The sequence below is a fragment of the Globicephala melas genome, chromosome 3, assembly GCF_963455315.2.
Source record: "Globicephala melas chromosome 3, mGloMel1.2, whole genome shotgun sequence".
Lineage (NCBI taxonomy): Eukaryota > Metazoa > Chordata > Mammalia > Artiodactyla > Delphinidae > Globicephala > Globicephala melas.
Genome location: NC_083316.1, coordinates 125298637 through 125312679, shown reverse-complemented (window position 1 = coordinate 125312679; position 14043 = coordinate 125298637). Strand labels below are relative to the sequence as shown.

The 14043-nt window shown below is 37.5% G+C and overlaps 1 protein-coding gene across 4 annotated transcripts in view; it reads left to right on the top strand.

The window, feature by feature from the left end:
* The window catches only part of CSNK1A1 (casein kinase 1 alpha 1), a 48933-nt gene that overhangs the window by 14809 nt on the left and 20081 nt on the right, over positions 1 to 14043 (top strand). For all 4 annotated transcript variants that reach the window (XM_030847376.3, XM_030847373.3, XM_030847377.3 and 1 more), the window contains exons 3-4: positions 8626 to 8752; positions 11776 to 11874. In XM_030847376.3, coding sequence (XP_030703236.1) covers positions 8626 to 8752; positions 11776 to 11874 — 226 coding nt within the window. The remainder of the gene's footprint in view (positions 1 to 8625; positions 8753 to 11775; positions 11875 to 14043) is intronic.

Here is a 14043-nt window from a genome sequence, read left to right as displayed (position 1 = left end):
GGCGCGCGGGCTTCTCATTGTGGTGGCTTCTCTTGTTGGGGAGCACGGGCTCTAGGCACAAGGGCTTCAGTAGTTGTGGCGCACGGGCTTAGTTGCTCCGCAGCATGTGGGATCTTACTGGACCAGGGCTCGAACCCGTGTCCCCTACCTTGGCAGGCAGATTCTGAACCACTGCGCCACCAGGGAAGCCTGGTCTTAAATTTTTGATGGCAAGAGAAAAGTTTAGTTCATTAAATTCTAGGTACCTAGGTATTCAAAGTAAAACGCAGGCCACAAATCTAAGGAGCAAATATGGGCAGAGAAGGAGAATGAGAGTTACACAGCAATCTTGTATACCAAGAGTTAATAGAAAATCAGGAGGTTACCCACATTTTAGTCCTGTGTCTAGTTCTTTAGAAGCGCCGAAGAGTTACATGAATCAAAATGTAGTCAAAGCTGTGCATCATAGTTCTGCTTTCATGATGAATGCCATTAATAAAATGGAGCTTAATAAGTACTAACAATTCTAGGTTAAAGGATTACAGTGTCTTAAGACTCAAGTTCATAGATGCTTCCACCTTTCAGAAGTAATCAACTATTGAATGCAGTACTAGGAGGATTGGTGACTTTTGAGACTCAGGAATTTAAATTGAGAATTGAGGGCTTGTGTTGTGGTTGAGGGTCGCCTGCTGTTGAAGTCTGGTAATTTAGGAGGAGGGGGGAGAAGGAAGTGCCTTTCTTGACTGTTTTAAATGAATTGTTAACCCCGACACACTCATGCCAGAAACAGAACAAAAAGGGAAAAGAAGGCAACGTGGCATGATTACAATGAGAAGCAAGAAGAAAGATACAGGAAAAGATAAACAAGAATTGCCTGTAGGTGACTTTTTTTGGCCCATGGTAATTTGGGTGCTGTTGAAGGATGGGAAGAAGAGCTATCTATAGTTTTTATAATATTATGAAAGGCAAAATTCTACTGTTAAGGATGGTGTACGTAAATATTAATGTATAGGAACATTAAAAGGAATTCAGACTAAAGAGAGTAAGGTGGCTGGAACTGTTAGCAGTAGCAACCTAAAGGGGGAACTTGAGCTAGTTCTTAGAGTTGAGCGAGATTGTACTAGACCAGGTCCTTAATTTCTACCCTCATAAAAAGGAACATAAAAGTTGGATGATGATAATTTGGCAAGAGACTAAGTTTGAGATGCACTGTCTTGAGAATGTAGATGCTATGAAAATGGGTATATTACAGCACTGATTCAGTGCTCATACTTTTAGTTCAGTGAAGACTCTGACATTAATAATCTAAAGATGGGAAGATAAATGGCATAGGAAAAGACATTTATCTGTTACGACTGTCACTTCTAAACTTTTATAATTATTTGACTTATTTGAATCAAAGATGAGTAGATGCTTCCTGATGACTTTATACTTTCGGTACAGGTAGTATTTTTGTATTCCTTTTTTTGTTTTCCTCATCTGCCACGTCAAGCATGCCCTAGCCTGGTAAAAACCTCTAATACAGCTTTTTATTCTTTAATTCAGCAAATGTTAGCATTTCCTGCATGTAAAGCATTGTGCTGGATGCTGGGAATATAGAGTTGTGAACAAGACATAAAATGGCCGCCCCTATTATACTAGGATTCTCCAAAGAAATAGAACCGATGGATCATATATACAGGCATACCTCAGAGTTATTATGGGTTCAGTTCCAGAATACCACAATAAAGCAAAGTCACACGAATTTTTTGGTTTCCCAGTGCATTAAAAATTATGTTTACACTATACTGTAGTCTGTTAGGTGTGCAATAGCATTATGTCTAAAAAAATTGTACCTACCTTAATTTACAAATACTTTATTGCCAAAAAATGCTAACCATCATCTGCGCTTTCAGCGAGTGGTAACTTTTTGCAATAATAACATCAAAAATAAAGATCACAGGGCTTCCCTGGTGGCGCAGTGGTTGAGAGTCCGCCTGCCAATGCAGGGGACACGGGTTCGTGCCCCGGTCTGGGAAGATGCCACATACCGCGGAGTGGCTGGGCCCGTGAGCCATGGCCGCTGAGCCTGCGCGTCCGGAGCCTGTGCTCCACAACGGGAGAGGCCACAAAAGTGAGAGGCCCGCGTACCGCAAAAAAAAAATAAATAAAAAAATAAAGATCACAGATCATCACCATTACAAATATAATAATAACGAAAATATAAAAATAATGAAAATGTGACAAAAACACAAAGTGAGCATATACTGTTGGAAAAATGGTGCTGATGGATTTGTTCAAGGCAGGGTTGCCACAGTTTGTAAAAAACGTGATACCTGCAAAGAGCAATAAAGCGAGATATATTTATAGGTAGAGAGAAAGAGATTTATTATGAGGGATTTGCTCAGACGATTATGGACGCTAAGAAGTCCCATGACCTGGAAGCAAACTAAATGCCCATTGACAGATGAATGGATAAAGAAGATGTGGTACATATATATACCACAAAAAGGAACAAAATTGGGTCATTTGTAGAGACGTGGATGGATCTAGAGACGTCATACAAAGTGAAGTAAGTCAGAAAGAGAAAAACAAATATCGTATATTAACGCATATATGTGGAACCTAGAAAAATGGTACAGATGAACCGCTTTGCAGGGCAGAAATAGAGACACAGATGTAGAGAACAAGCGTGTGGACACGAAGAGGGTAAAGTGGTGGTGGTGGGGGTGGTTGTAGGATGAATTGGGAGATTTTGACTGATGTATATACACTAATATGTATAAAATAGATAACTAATAAGAACCTGCTGTATAAAAAAAAAATTAAAAAAAAAAGGGGGAGTCCCATGACCTGTGGTCTATAAGCTGGAAGCCCAGGAAAACCAGCAGTGTAGTTCTGGATCAAGCCTAAAGACCTGAGACCAGGGGAGCCAATGATTTACGTCCCAGTTTGAGTCCTAAGGTTTGAAAACCAGGAGCACGGATGTCCTAGAGCAGAAGATGGAAGATGAATGTTTCAGCTCTAGCAGAGAGGGAAATTTCTCTTCCTCTGCCTTTTTATTCTGTTCAGGTACCCCACTTTAGGGAGGGTGATTTTCTTTAGCCTGTCATTCAGATGCTAATCTCTTCTGGAGATACCTTCACATACTGTTTTACATTTTATCAGCTATTTCAGAATCCCTTAGCCCAGTCGGGTTGATGCATAAAATTAACCGTCACCCATCAAGTCAGAGGGGGAAGACCTACGTTAAACAAATGTTCTTTTTTCTCTTGTTATTGTTATAGTCATAGGGATGGGCATATTTAGGTCCTTTAATCTGAACTGAGTATTTACGATAATTACACTGATTTACTATTCTTGGAAGTCCTTGGGTCTCATAGCAATACCTAAAATATTTCATTTCAGTCATTTTGTTTCTTTTCTAAGGTATTTCCATTTTCATCGAGATTTAATAGAGAAAAGAAACCTCTAGCTCCACATCTTCAGCTATAATATAACTCTTCTAATTGGTTCTCATGTCATTGTCACTCCTTCCCCTACTCCCCAGTTTCCATATTGCATACTGATACCAAGGCCAACTCTTAATACTTATGTCCCATCCATACTCCACTGATAATTCCTCAGTTATCTATAGAATTTAAAGCACATTAGCCTGGTATTCAAGAGTCTATAATATAGCCCCAAACTATCAGTCACTTTGATTCGCCCCTTTATGCGAGCCCATGGTCTATTCTTGCCTCTGCCTAGCACATCTTTTTTTATTTATTTATTTTTAGCTGTGTTGGGTCTTCATTGCTGCTCACAGGGTTTCTCTAGTTGCGGCGAGCGGGGTCTACTCTTCATTGTGGTGTGCGGGCTTCTCATTGCAGTGGCTTCTCTTGCTGTGGAGCACGGGCTCTAGGCGCACAGGCTTCAGTAGTTGTGGTTCGCAGGCTCTAGAGCGTAGGCTCAGTAGTTGTGGCACACAGGCTTAGCTGCTCCACGGCATGTGGGATCTTCCCGGACCAGGGCTCAAACCCGTGTCCCCTGCATTGGCAGGTGGATTCCCAACCACTGCGCCACCAGGGAAGCCCTTAGCACATCTTTTTCTACCTTATCTATCAAAATATTATCCCTCCTTCAGGATCTGACTAGTAACAGACCATTTTCACTAGGTTTCTTTCTTTGGACAGATGTAGTTCCCACTGATCGTTTGCTTTTTCTGAATTCTGTTAGCATTTTTTGGTCAGCCCTATTGACTTGTGCATGTATTATCTTAGGCTTGTGCTTTTTATCTGTTTCTTAATTTTTTAACTAGAATTAGTTTGGATATGGGTTTAGAGGAAGGAAATAAGATCAGAGAGATGGACCTTCCTTCTCTTAGCATCTTCTTCAGACCTTAAGGTACCTTTTTTATGCTCTCAGTAAGAAATGATGGTTTTCTAAGTTGCGAGCTCATTCCTTGGCCTACTTCCTTGATTGGTCAGGCAACACTATGTCTAAAGACATTGATTTGAAACAAACAAATAGTAAATGAGACCTTGCCCCCTCCCCTTTTTTTTTAGCTTTCATCCATTAAATTACTTGATTCTTCTGCATCTTTTGAAACTATTAGGAAGAATAAGGTCCAAATCAAACCAGTTTGTTTTTAATCTCATAAGTATCTGAGTTACCTACAGTGTGCACATGACTTTACCATAGTGTACTTAGTAGCAACACATTGCTGCTTATGTTGAAAAATGTCTAAAGATAAGACCTGAGTTTCTGGTTGAAGGCACCTAGAAAGTGGAGAATAGGAGTGAGGTTTTCATGTTTGTGGGTTTCAGATTGTCTGCAAACTTAAATGATCTCAGAGAATCAGCTTAGTGCTTGCTCATTACCCAGATTCTATGAAGACATAAGACAAACAGTAGGTTTTATCTTACAGGTGTAGAGAGAGAAACGCCAAAGTAACAGTACCTGAAGATTTGTATTGTCAAGGGGTTAGATCTTGGATATAGGCAGTAGTCAGTGGCTATAGGAATTCTGTGAAACGGGAGACCAATGTGGGATAGTCTACTTAAGGAAGATTTGTTTGGCATCTGGGTATTAGGATGTTGCAATTGAAAATGGAGAGTTAGCAGCTTGCAGAATAAAAGTGGAAAACGTGGAGGTGAAGGTAGAAACTGAGTAAGTAGGATTTGGATAAGCAGAAGGCTGTTCCTGGCTCCTAATCTGTGTGTAATAATGTCGGGATGGGTTACACAGGTGGAAAGCACAGATGGGGAGGGTGTGAGGTGTTAGATTTAGAGAAATAAGTTACATATTCCTTGAGATCAAAAGGAGGAATGAAAGAAACACCTGTCACTTAGGTTTAAAGAGTTATAATACCAATTTCTAAGCGGAAAGACCTAATTATTTTAGAAGTGCCGTAGTTGCACCATGGAGGAAAATGCCTTTGAATCATTTATGTTTTAGTTGTTTTTTTATGGATTGTCTTCTTGATATTGAGAATAGGGGCTGTGTCTTAAACTCATACACTTAAGCAATATGGAGAAAAATGCCTAATAACTTGTTTGGTTTTTTTTAAAGTGTGTTTCTGAATTCATCTAATTCCCCCTTGTTTCTAATTATTATGAGAGTATTCTGTTAAAGACTTACTTTACATATGACTTCCCACAAAGTGCTTTATGAAATTGTGTGATTGCATGAAGATGTGAAGTATGAATTTGTGCCTTTGACATTTCAAGTTTGTAGTTTGGATTGGATGGTTGTAAAATTCACTTTATTGTAATTTTGTTAGGGAGCCATTGGTACAAATTTGTTGATGTAGACATGAGATGTAGTCTTATGAGAGTTGATTTGTGCTTTCTCTTTTGCCTTTGATTCTTAGTGACTTCCCATCACTGCCTTAGCTCTTTCTGGATTTGGTGGGTTTTTATAGAGTCATTTATTTTTCTCTAAAACCTAGATAAATTAGGTTTTTTTGTTTTTGTTTTGTTTTGTTTTTTTTGCGGTACGCGGGCCTCTCACTCTTGTGGCCTCTCCCGTTGCGGAGCACAGGCTCCGGACGTGCAGTCTCAGCGGCCATGGCTCACAGGCCCAGCTACTCTGTGGCATGTGGGATCTTCCCGGACCGGGGCACTAACCCGTGTCCCCTGCATCAGCAGGCGGACTCTCAGCCACTGCGGCACGAGAGAAGCCCCGATAAATTAGATTTTTATATTAAAAATCTGCCATATTCTTAGTATTGGATGTTTATAATGGCAAGGACTGGTTTTGAAGTTTCTGACAGCTTCCTAGCACAGATTTGCCTCTGCCGTTAAGAAAGAAGAAAAAAAAGAAGGAAAACAAAACAGGAATCAGGAAAGGAGAACATAAGCTATTCACTTTGTTCATCACTTACCTTTTTTTAAAAAAAAATATTTATTTATTTGGCTGTGTTGGGTCTTACTTGTGGCACGTGGGATCTTCCATCGTGGTGAGTGGGCTCTTCATTTCTGCTCACGGGCTTCTTTCTATTTGTGGTGCAAGGGCTCAGTAGTTGTGGCACACGGGCTCAATAGTTGTGGCAAGCAGGCTTAGTTGCCCCGTGGCTTGTGGGATCTTAGTTCCCCAACCAGGGATCAAACCTGTGTTCCCTGCATTGGAAGGCAGATTCTTAAACCCACCACTGTGAGCTTTTCTTTCAAGTGTTGTAAATGTTGGAATGTATGTGAAGGGTGTTGAATTCCTATATGGAAAATAAAGGATTGAAAAGGGATAATTGCAGCAGCTTTGAACATAGTTTTAGATACAATAAGGGCAGATCAACTCTGCCATTCTGAGATTGGTACATCTGTTGCGTTTCTTAGGCTAGTGAGCACAATCTGTAAGGTTAAGCAGAAACTTTCCCCATCAGGCTACCTTTTTCTGCAAAGACATACGAAAATGAATTCCTTTGTGTGTTCGATGGTAGTTATTCGTGTATCATGTTTGCGAAGTAGTAGTCCTCGGGAACAGCTGAAGCAAAAGCGTAGGAAGGAATGTGAGCTTTTTAAGCCTAGTCACCTTACGATCTTTTACATAAGATTCTAGGGAGCGTATTCATTGGATCTGAATATGAGACCATGCTTAAGTAGCTGGTTCTGCATTTTCTAGAAAAATATAGTTATTAAGATACAAAATCCCCATTCTCTAGTTTCAGTCTTAATTTTCTTTTATAACAGAATAACATATTAGAGCAAAATTTTAAAAAAGAAATAACACTAAAAACACTAAACGGGACTTCCTTGGTGGCGCAGTGGTTAAGAATCCGCCTGCCAATGAAGGCGACATGGGTTCGATCCCTGCTCCAGGAAAATCCCACATGCTGCGGAGCAACTAAGCCCATGTGCCACAACTGCTGAGCCTGTGCTCTAGAGCCCGTGAGCCTCAACTACTGAAGCCCGTGCGCCTAGAGCCCGCACTCCACAAGAGCAGCCACCACGAGAAGCCCGCGCACCGCAACGAAGTGTAGCCCCGCCCCGCTCGCTCCAACTAGAGAGAGCCCACGTGCAGCAATGAAGACCCAACGCAGCCAAAAATAAATAAATAAATAAAATTATAAAGCAAACCAAAAACACTGAACAGTTTTCCACTAAACTGATATTCATTAATGCCTTTGACACAGATTTTTTTAAGCCTTTTTCCCCTGTTTTGAATATTTTTAAAACACATAAACTTCTCAAATGGTAAATCCAGGTATCATTTCTTATTAGAGTTAACAAAGAAATCACTCCAGTCTAGCTTTAAAATAACTTCCTTGTTTTGTTTTTTTTTTAACATTTTAAATAATGGCAAAATGCCTTTTTTTGGGCTGTGCCACATGGCATAAAAGATCTTAGTTCCCTGACCAGCAATCGAACCCGTGCCCCCTGCAGTGGAAGCACGGAGCCCCAACCAACCACTGGACCTCCAGGGATGTCCCTCAAGCAAAATTCATAATCTAGATAAGTTTGAAATAAAAATGGTAGTGCTTATTTTCAGGAAATTACCCGTACCAGACTTACAGGCATATAGAAACTTGAAATCATTTATTGCAGTGATTTCCAGTTCTTGTAGTCTCTGAAATTAGCAGTTGATATTCCTAGAGTTATTGGGGGCAAATTGTATATCCACAGTAATATAGCAACGGATAATTAAAGCATGATTCTTCCAGTAAAAAGCAAATGTCATCTTTGTGGTAATATGATTGTTTTCTGTGATCGGGAACTAAGCAAAAATGTGACTCCTTATTAATACAACTTGGTGGGAAATGGAACATGAGTTATAGTGAAAGGGATCTTTGCTTTCTGAAACGTTTTGGAATGACTAGTAGAATCTCCTTCATTTCTTCAGTTAAAAAGTAAGACCAGGTGAGGTTAAGAAACTTGCCCATCGTCTCAGGAATCAGTGGTGGATGGATATAGAATTCAGCTGCCCTGGTTAAGAGGAATGTTAAGGCTGCCACACAAGTACTGACTTAATTGGACAATGGGTTGCTTGACAGGAAAAAATCTCTTTACCTTGTGTTGGGCAATGTAGTCAGTCAGTGAGTTCATCAACTGAATAGTGGAAAACTTAACCCTAAATAAAACCTAACCAGAGAGGAAAAACTATCTTATTCAAATTTTTTAAAATTTGGTGATGTTAAGTGATAATCAGCTTTTTATAATACCCTCCCTTTTCCCCCTTTCATTTTATTAGGTGGTATGGTCAGGAAAAAGACTACAATGTGCTAGTCATGGATCTTCTTGGACCCAGCCTCGAAGACCTCTTCAATTTCTGTTCAAGAAGGTTCACAATGAAAACTGTACTTATGTTAGCTGACCAGGTATGTGAAACTTTTATGAGAATAAAAACTAAGAAATACTACTGTTTACCACTACTTAACTATAATTTAAATGTGTGTAAACCGGAGAATTATAGTCCCATGTGTCACTGTTTAACGTTTGGATCAGCAAAAAAAGATCCATAGTAAGGTATAGTCATTCAAGTGTATTACTCTAATATGACTTGTAGATGTTTTCCCATGGGTATAGGACAAAAACGGATTATACTAGTTTATTACACCTATAGACTAGGAGTTTTCAAGCTGCTCCCATCAGATAGAGTGTATTTGTTTTAGTGTTGAATATAGCAGGTTTCCTTATAAAATTTTGTTTGAAGAAAGGATTTGGAGTGTTTGTATATAAATATAGATAAATATGTATATATTGAAATTTTGTTTAAATTAAGCAAATTGAATGCTATGTATTATGTGTTGAATCCTTATGAAAGGTGTATTTTTGAGGAAAATAAGGTACTGAAGTAATTTAAGGAATAATTTTTGACCAGGTAGATGCTCTTGAAGTAAAGGATTCTCGGCCATTGGTAATAGGTAAGCAAAACCAGGGAAATTTTTATGTCATGAATTAGATTTATTCATTGGCTGGAGATTAGATGAAATTGTTTTAAAGCCAAGATTAGATTTTTTTGAACTAAAGGAAATAAAAAGGAAAATTAGTTTTAAAGAATTTTAAGATGGGGAATAATAGGGTCAGGAACAAGCCTTGAGGAAACAGATAATATGGTCAAAGATAATAGGTAAATGTCAAGGAATTTATGATTAAAACCTCTTAATATGACATGTGAATGAATCTTAATAAAGGAGTTTGTATTCTGTAGGCTCAGTAACACATAGGCATTCATACAGTGAACATTTATTCGGGGACTGCCATTGTACTTAACACTGGGAGGTACAAAGAAGAAGAACTAGTCTCTTCCCTCTAGGAGCATAGAGTTTAGTGGAGAAAAATGGAAGGGTTCTGTCATAGAAGTCTATATATTGGATACACTAGTAACATGAGAGAAAGAATGTAATTTAGGAAAGGGGGTTGCAGCAAAGTATTTGTTTAAGAAGGAAACAGCTGAGTCTTGCCCCATAGATGACAGGCAATACTTGAAGTAGTCTGTAGTTTGTGCTATTAATTTGTCTTTTGCCCCACATTTCCCCTGTGAGTTAATACTCATAGTTTAATTATGGGTATTACTTAGCTAGGACAAATATATACATAAGTGAGCCAGTGGTTTTGTTTTACTTCTTTAATACATGAGTTGCTGCTGTACCTAAAGATGCTATTTGAACATTGTATACATCTACTTCCTTGAGAGTATGAATAGTTTAAGCCAGAGATTACAATTTGGCTTCAAAAGACATTTGCCAAGGTAGAGGAGTAAGATTTAGAATCTGTATATCCATGGTGATAAAAGCTCTAGAGAAAATGAGGCCAAGTAAAAAATAGAATCCTGACATATACTACTAGAAGAGCAAGAACATATGGGTAGAAAGATAATGTTGGCAGCCTTTGCACATGGAAAACACTTTCAAATACAACTTGTATTTTACAGAAAAGGTAGACATAGTTGATAATTTGGAAATTAAAACTATTATAGAAGAGATGCCAGAGTTAAGACAAATTTTTCAAAATTTATATCTATTTACATAACAAATGACTGATAAAAGATTGTTGTATGCAAAGAATTCTTAAAAATTAGCAAGAAAAGGACAAGCCAAAAGAATACTGGATGAGTATAGATTGACAGTTCATAGAATAGTACTAAATCCAAAAGGTCAGTAAAAACAAGCAGGTTTCCAAACTGTTAGGGAAATAAGCGAGGTCAGTACCTGTCAAATTTGCAAAATTTAGAAAGAACTGAAATAACTTTGCTAGTGGGAGAAAGAACACTACTGCTGAAAAAAATGAGTTGTTATAAGCTATTTTGAAGGGCAGTCTGATGGCACCTATCAAAATGAAAAAAATACATACCTTTCAGCCCAGCAACTCTGCTGTAATAGTATGGGATTTATAACCCATAGAAATAAAAGCGCTAGTAGGTAAGGATATATTTAAGTATTATTAATAGCATTATTGTTTATGGTGGGAGAATATTGGAAATAATGGGAATACTGTGAGTTAGGGGATAATTGGAGAGTACTTCCATCTGTGCCATAGAATATTTATAGCCATTAAAAAGAATGCTAAGACCATACCACTTGACGAGGCAGAATTTCCAAGAAATTAAGAAAAGCTTGTTAGAATGGCATGTTTATTATTCAGTTTTGGAATATGATCATACAAGTATGGAGAAAAATCATGGGAGAGTCCAAAAGGCATGCAAGAAAGGAAACCCAGCGTGTGTATGTCCCCATTTGTATAAAAAGTTACATGCTTACATTGTATGGTACCAACTTCCAGGAATGTTTGGGTTATAATTAGTTAAAAACAAGTGAACAAGAATAAAGTGAGTGGACCGTTTCTATTTCAATTTAAAGCAATAACAACAACTTATAGCTACTATATCAATTGGTCAACACCCCTTACTCCCAAGCACAAGTGAGTTTATGTGTGTATGTATATAAGAGCATGGAAATAGATCTGGGCAGTAGCAGGCTGTTTTTATATTTATATAGGTACGTCAGGAGGCATAGGATTGGCTTTTACTTTATATACTTTATTACAACAACTGAAACAATTCTAAATGTATTACTTTTGTAATTTAAAAATAAAACCATTTTTTGCTATCAGGTCATGTTTTGCTACTATCATGTTTATAATCATTAATAGTGAAAGAATAAGCCTAAAGAACACTTCTGGTTTATGCTTATATATCCATCAGTCTAGAGGTAAATGCAGTGCCTGGTTGCCCTTTCTTTTTAATTTTGACTAGCACTGTCTTTGTGAACTCTAAATAAAGTTAATAAAGTATACCTGCGATCTTGAAAAATAATTGGCATATTGAAGTAATTGAGAAATAATGTTTTCTTTTGTCACTTAATACAAATCACTTAATTTTCTCTCCTCCCCTTTTTTCCAGATGATCAGTAGAATTGAATATGTGCATACAAAGAATTTTATACACAGAGACATTAAACCAGATAACTTCTTAATGGGTATTGGGCGTCACTGTAATAAGGTTAGTCACATGTTCTTTGCATGAAGGAACAAAGAGTAAAAAACTTCAAGAATTGCTTTGGTGAACTTTCAGTCTTTAAATTAAGAGTCATAGTAAGTTGAATTTCCTATTGATAATTGCTTTAAAAGATTGTACTAGAAGGATAATCTATTAACTTAATAACTTGAAATAAATTCTCTCCAACTTACCCAACCAAGGTTAGTTATTTATATGGAAATATAAAATTCCAAGGGCTTATAGTGAAAATGTAATCATCTTTATTTAACTATTGAGCAGTTGTATCTATTTTTCATTCATTCAAATAGCTAGCGAACAAAAAAAACAAACAAAAAACCCCATGTACTTTTCTTCCTGAATGCTAAAAATCAGATTTTAACCTTTGTCTCTGAAGTGTGGGTTTTTTTAATATATGTGCTTGTGCCAGCGTGGGAACCACTGACCCATCTGTCACCATGGCGTTAACATTTGCTGACTAAGCATGGTTGATAATGAGAATTCTTCAGTCCTTGGATTTGTGTATTCAAAAGGATAACTTTTGGGCCTGTTTCAAAAGTAGTTGACAGTTTCTTATTTGGGTGCCAAGTTGGGTGGGGTCTCCACCCCTCTTCTCTCCTTTTCAAAGGGAAGTGTAGACAAGTGAAATGAACATACATACAATGAAATTAGTGTTCATTGGGGGCTGCAGAATGATTGAATTTATGGGGTGGTTGGGTTTTAGCTAGTGACGCATGATTGCAGTTAAAAACTAATTGTGTTGAATTTTTTCTGCAATGATTAGTTTTACTGAGTGAATTGCTTTTTTTTAATTAATTCAATGTTGAGCTCGGGCAGACAGGCAGCATTGGCAATGCACTAAGCATGTTATGATCTGATGATCTGATAGAAATTCTCAACTTCAGGACAACTTGGGGGGGTTTTGTTTTTTGTGTTTTTTGTTTTGTTTTGTTTTTGGAAGGAACATTCCCATTTGTTTTATTAAACCATTAGGGAATGTTTGGTGTTTTTAGGTCTAGCTATAAATGTTTACCTTTGTTTGCCTGTATGAATGCCAACTTGGAGCCATTACCATTAGAACTGGTGTTATTTGTTAATGCGTGAGACATTATTAATGTTGGTCTGACCAAGTTTTAGGAATTAAAATTTTTTTGTTGAAAGCTGAGCTTTAAATAATAGAAGATGTTTAAATCTACCTACAACCTTTCTTGCCATTCCCAATTGCATCTTTTTTTTTTTTTTTAATGTTATGTGGCTTCTCTCTTTGAAGCATCCAGGTCTTAATTGTTACTATAAAACCTGGTAATTTAATTGAAAAATTACTAGTCTTAATTTTGGGGGGCAATTTTGTCAGTATGACCCTAATCTTTTGACCATTTCCCAGCCCTTGTCTTCCCATTTTCTTCCTGCTAAAGACCCATTATCCTCATGTGATCCATGTTCTGCATGTTGACATTGCAGTACATGGTTTTTGTCTTAAATTTAATGATGGCCTAGATAATACCTCTTTGCTTTTTTCCCCCCTTTAAAATAGCTTATTAATCACATAGTTGTGTTAGGAAATCCAAATTGACCAGTGATACGTAAACCTTTTTAGAATCTTGTATCCTCTTTTAGAGATATTAAAAAGAATATTGTGAAGCTGTTTTGCTGTTAAACAGATTGAGAGAGACCCTAGGGTTAGAAGTGCAGTGTTTTACCTAAGATTCAAATTCTAAATGTTGTTCTTGAACATTTTAGATTAGTGTTTTGTTTATGTAGTTGGTTTTTAGTGTTTTCTGTATTGTAGTTTGAAATATGCCAGTTGTATGAGACTGGATTCTTCGGTCAGCTTGTTCCAGTAGTTTTCTATTTGTGGGTAAAGAGTTGGGTGGGGGGCGCTTTTGAGGTTGATTTTTAAAGTCAAATTTCTTATTTGGAAAATTGTTCTGAATTTGATATTTAGGAGTAGTCACTCCAATCATAGTGAATTTGCTCATCTCTTCCAGTAATCAGCCCTGCATGCTTATGAAAATAAATTTTAAGGTGACTAAATGCCTTCTACCTCTTCCTTACTGAAGATTTTTTTCCCCTGTACAATCTTTTTTAGGGGAAGGGCAGATTGTGATACCAAAGATTGCAGATCCAAATTCCCCCCTTTTTTATTAATAAATTAAAGAGCCAAATGTCACCATT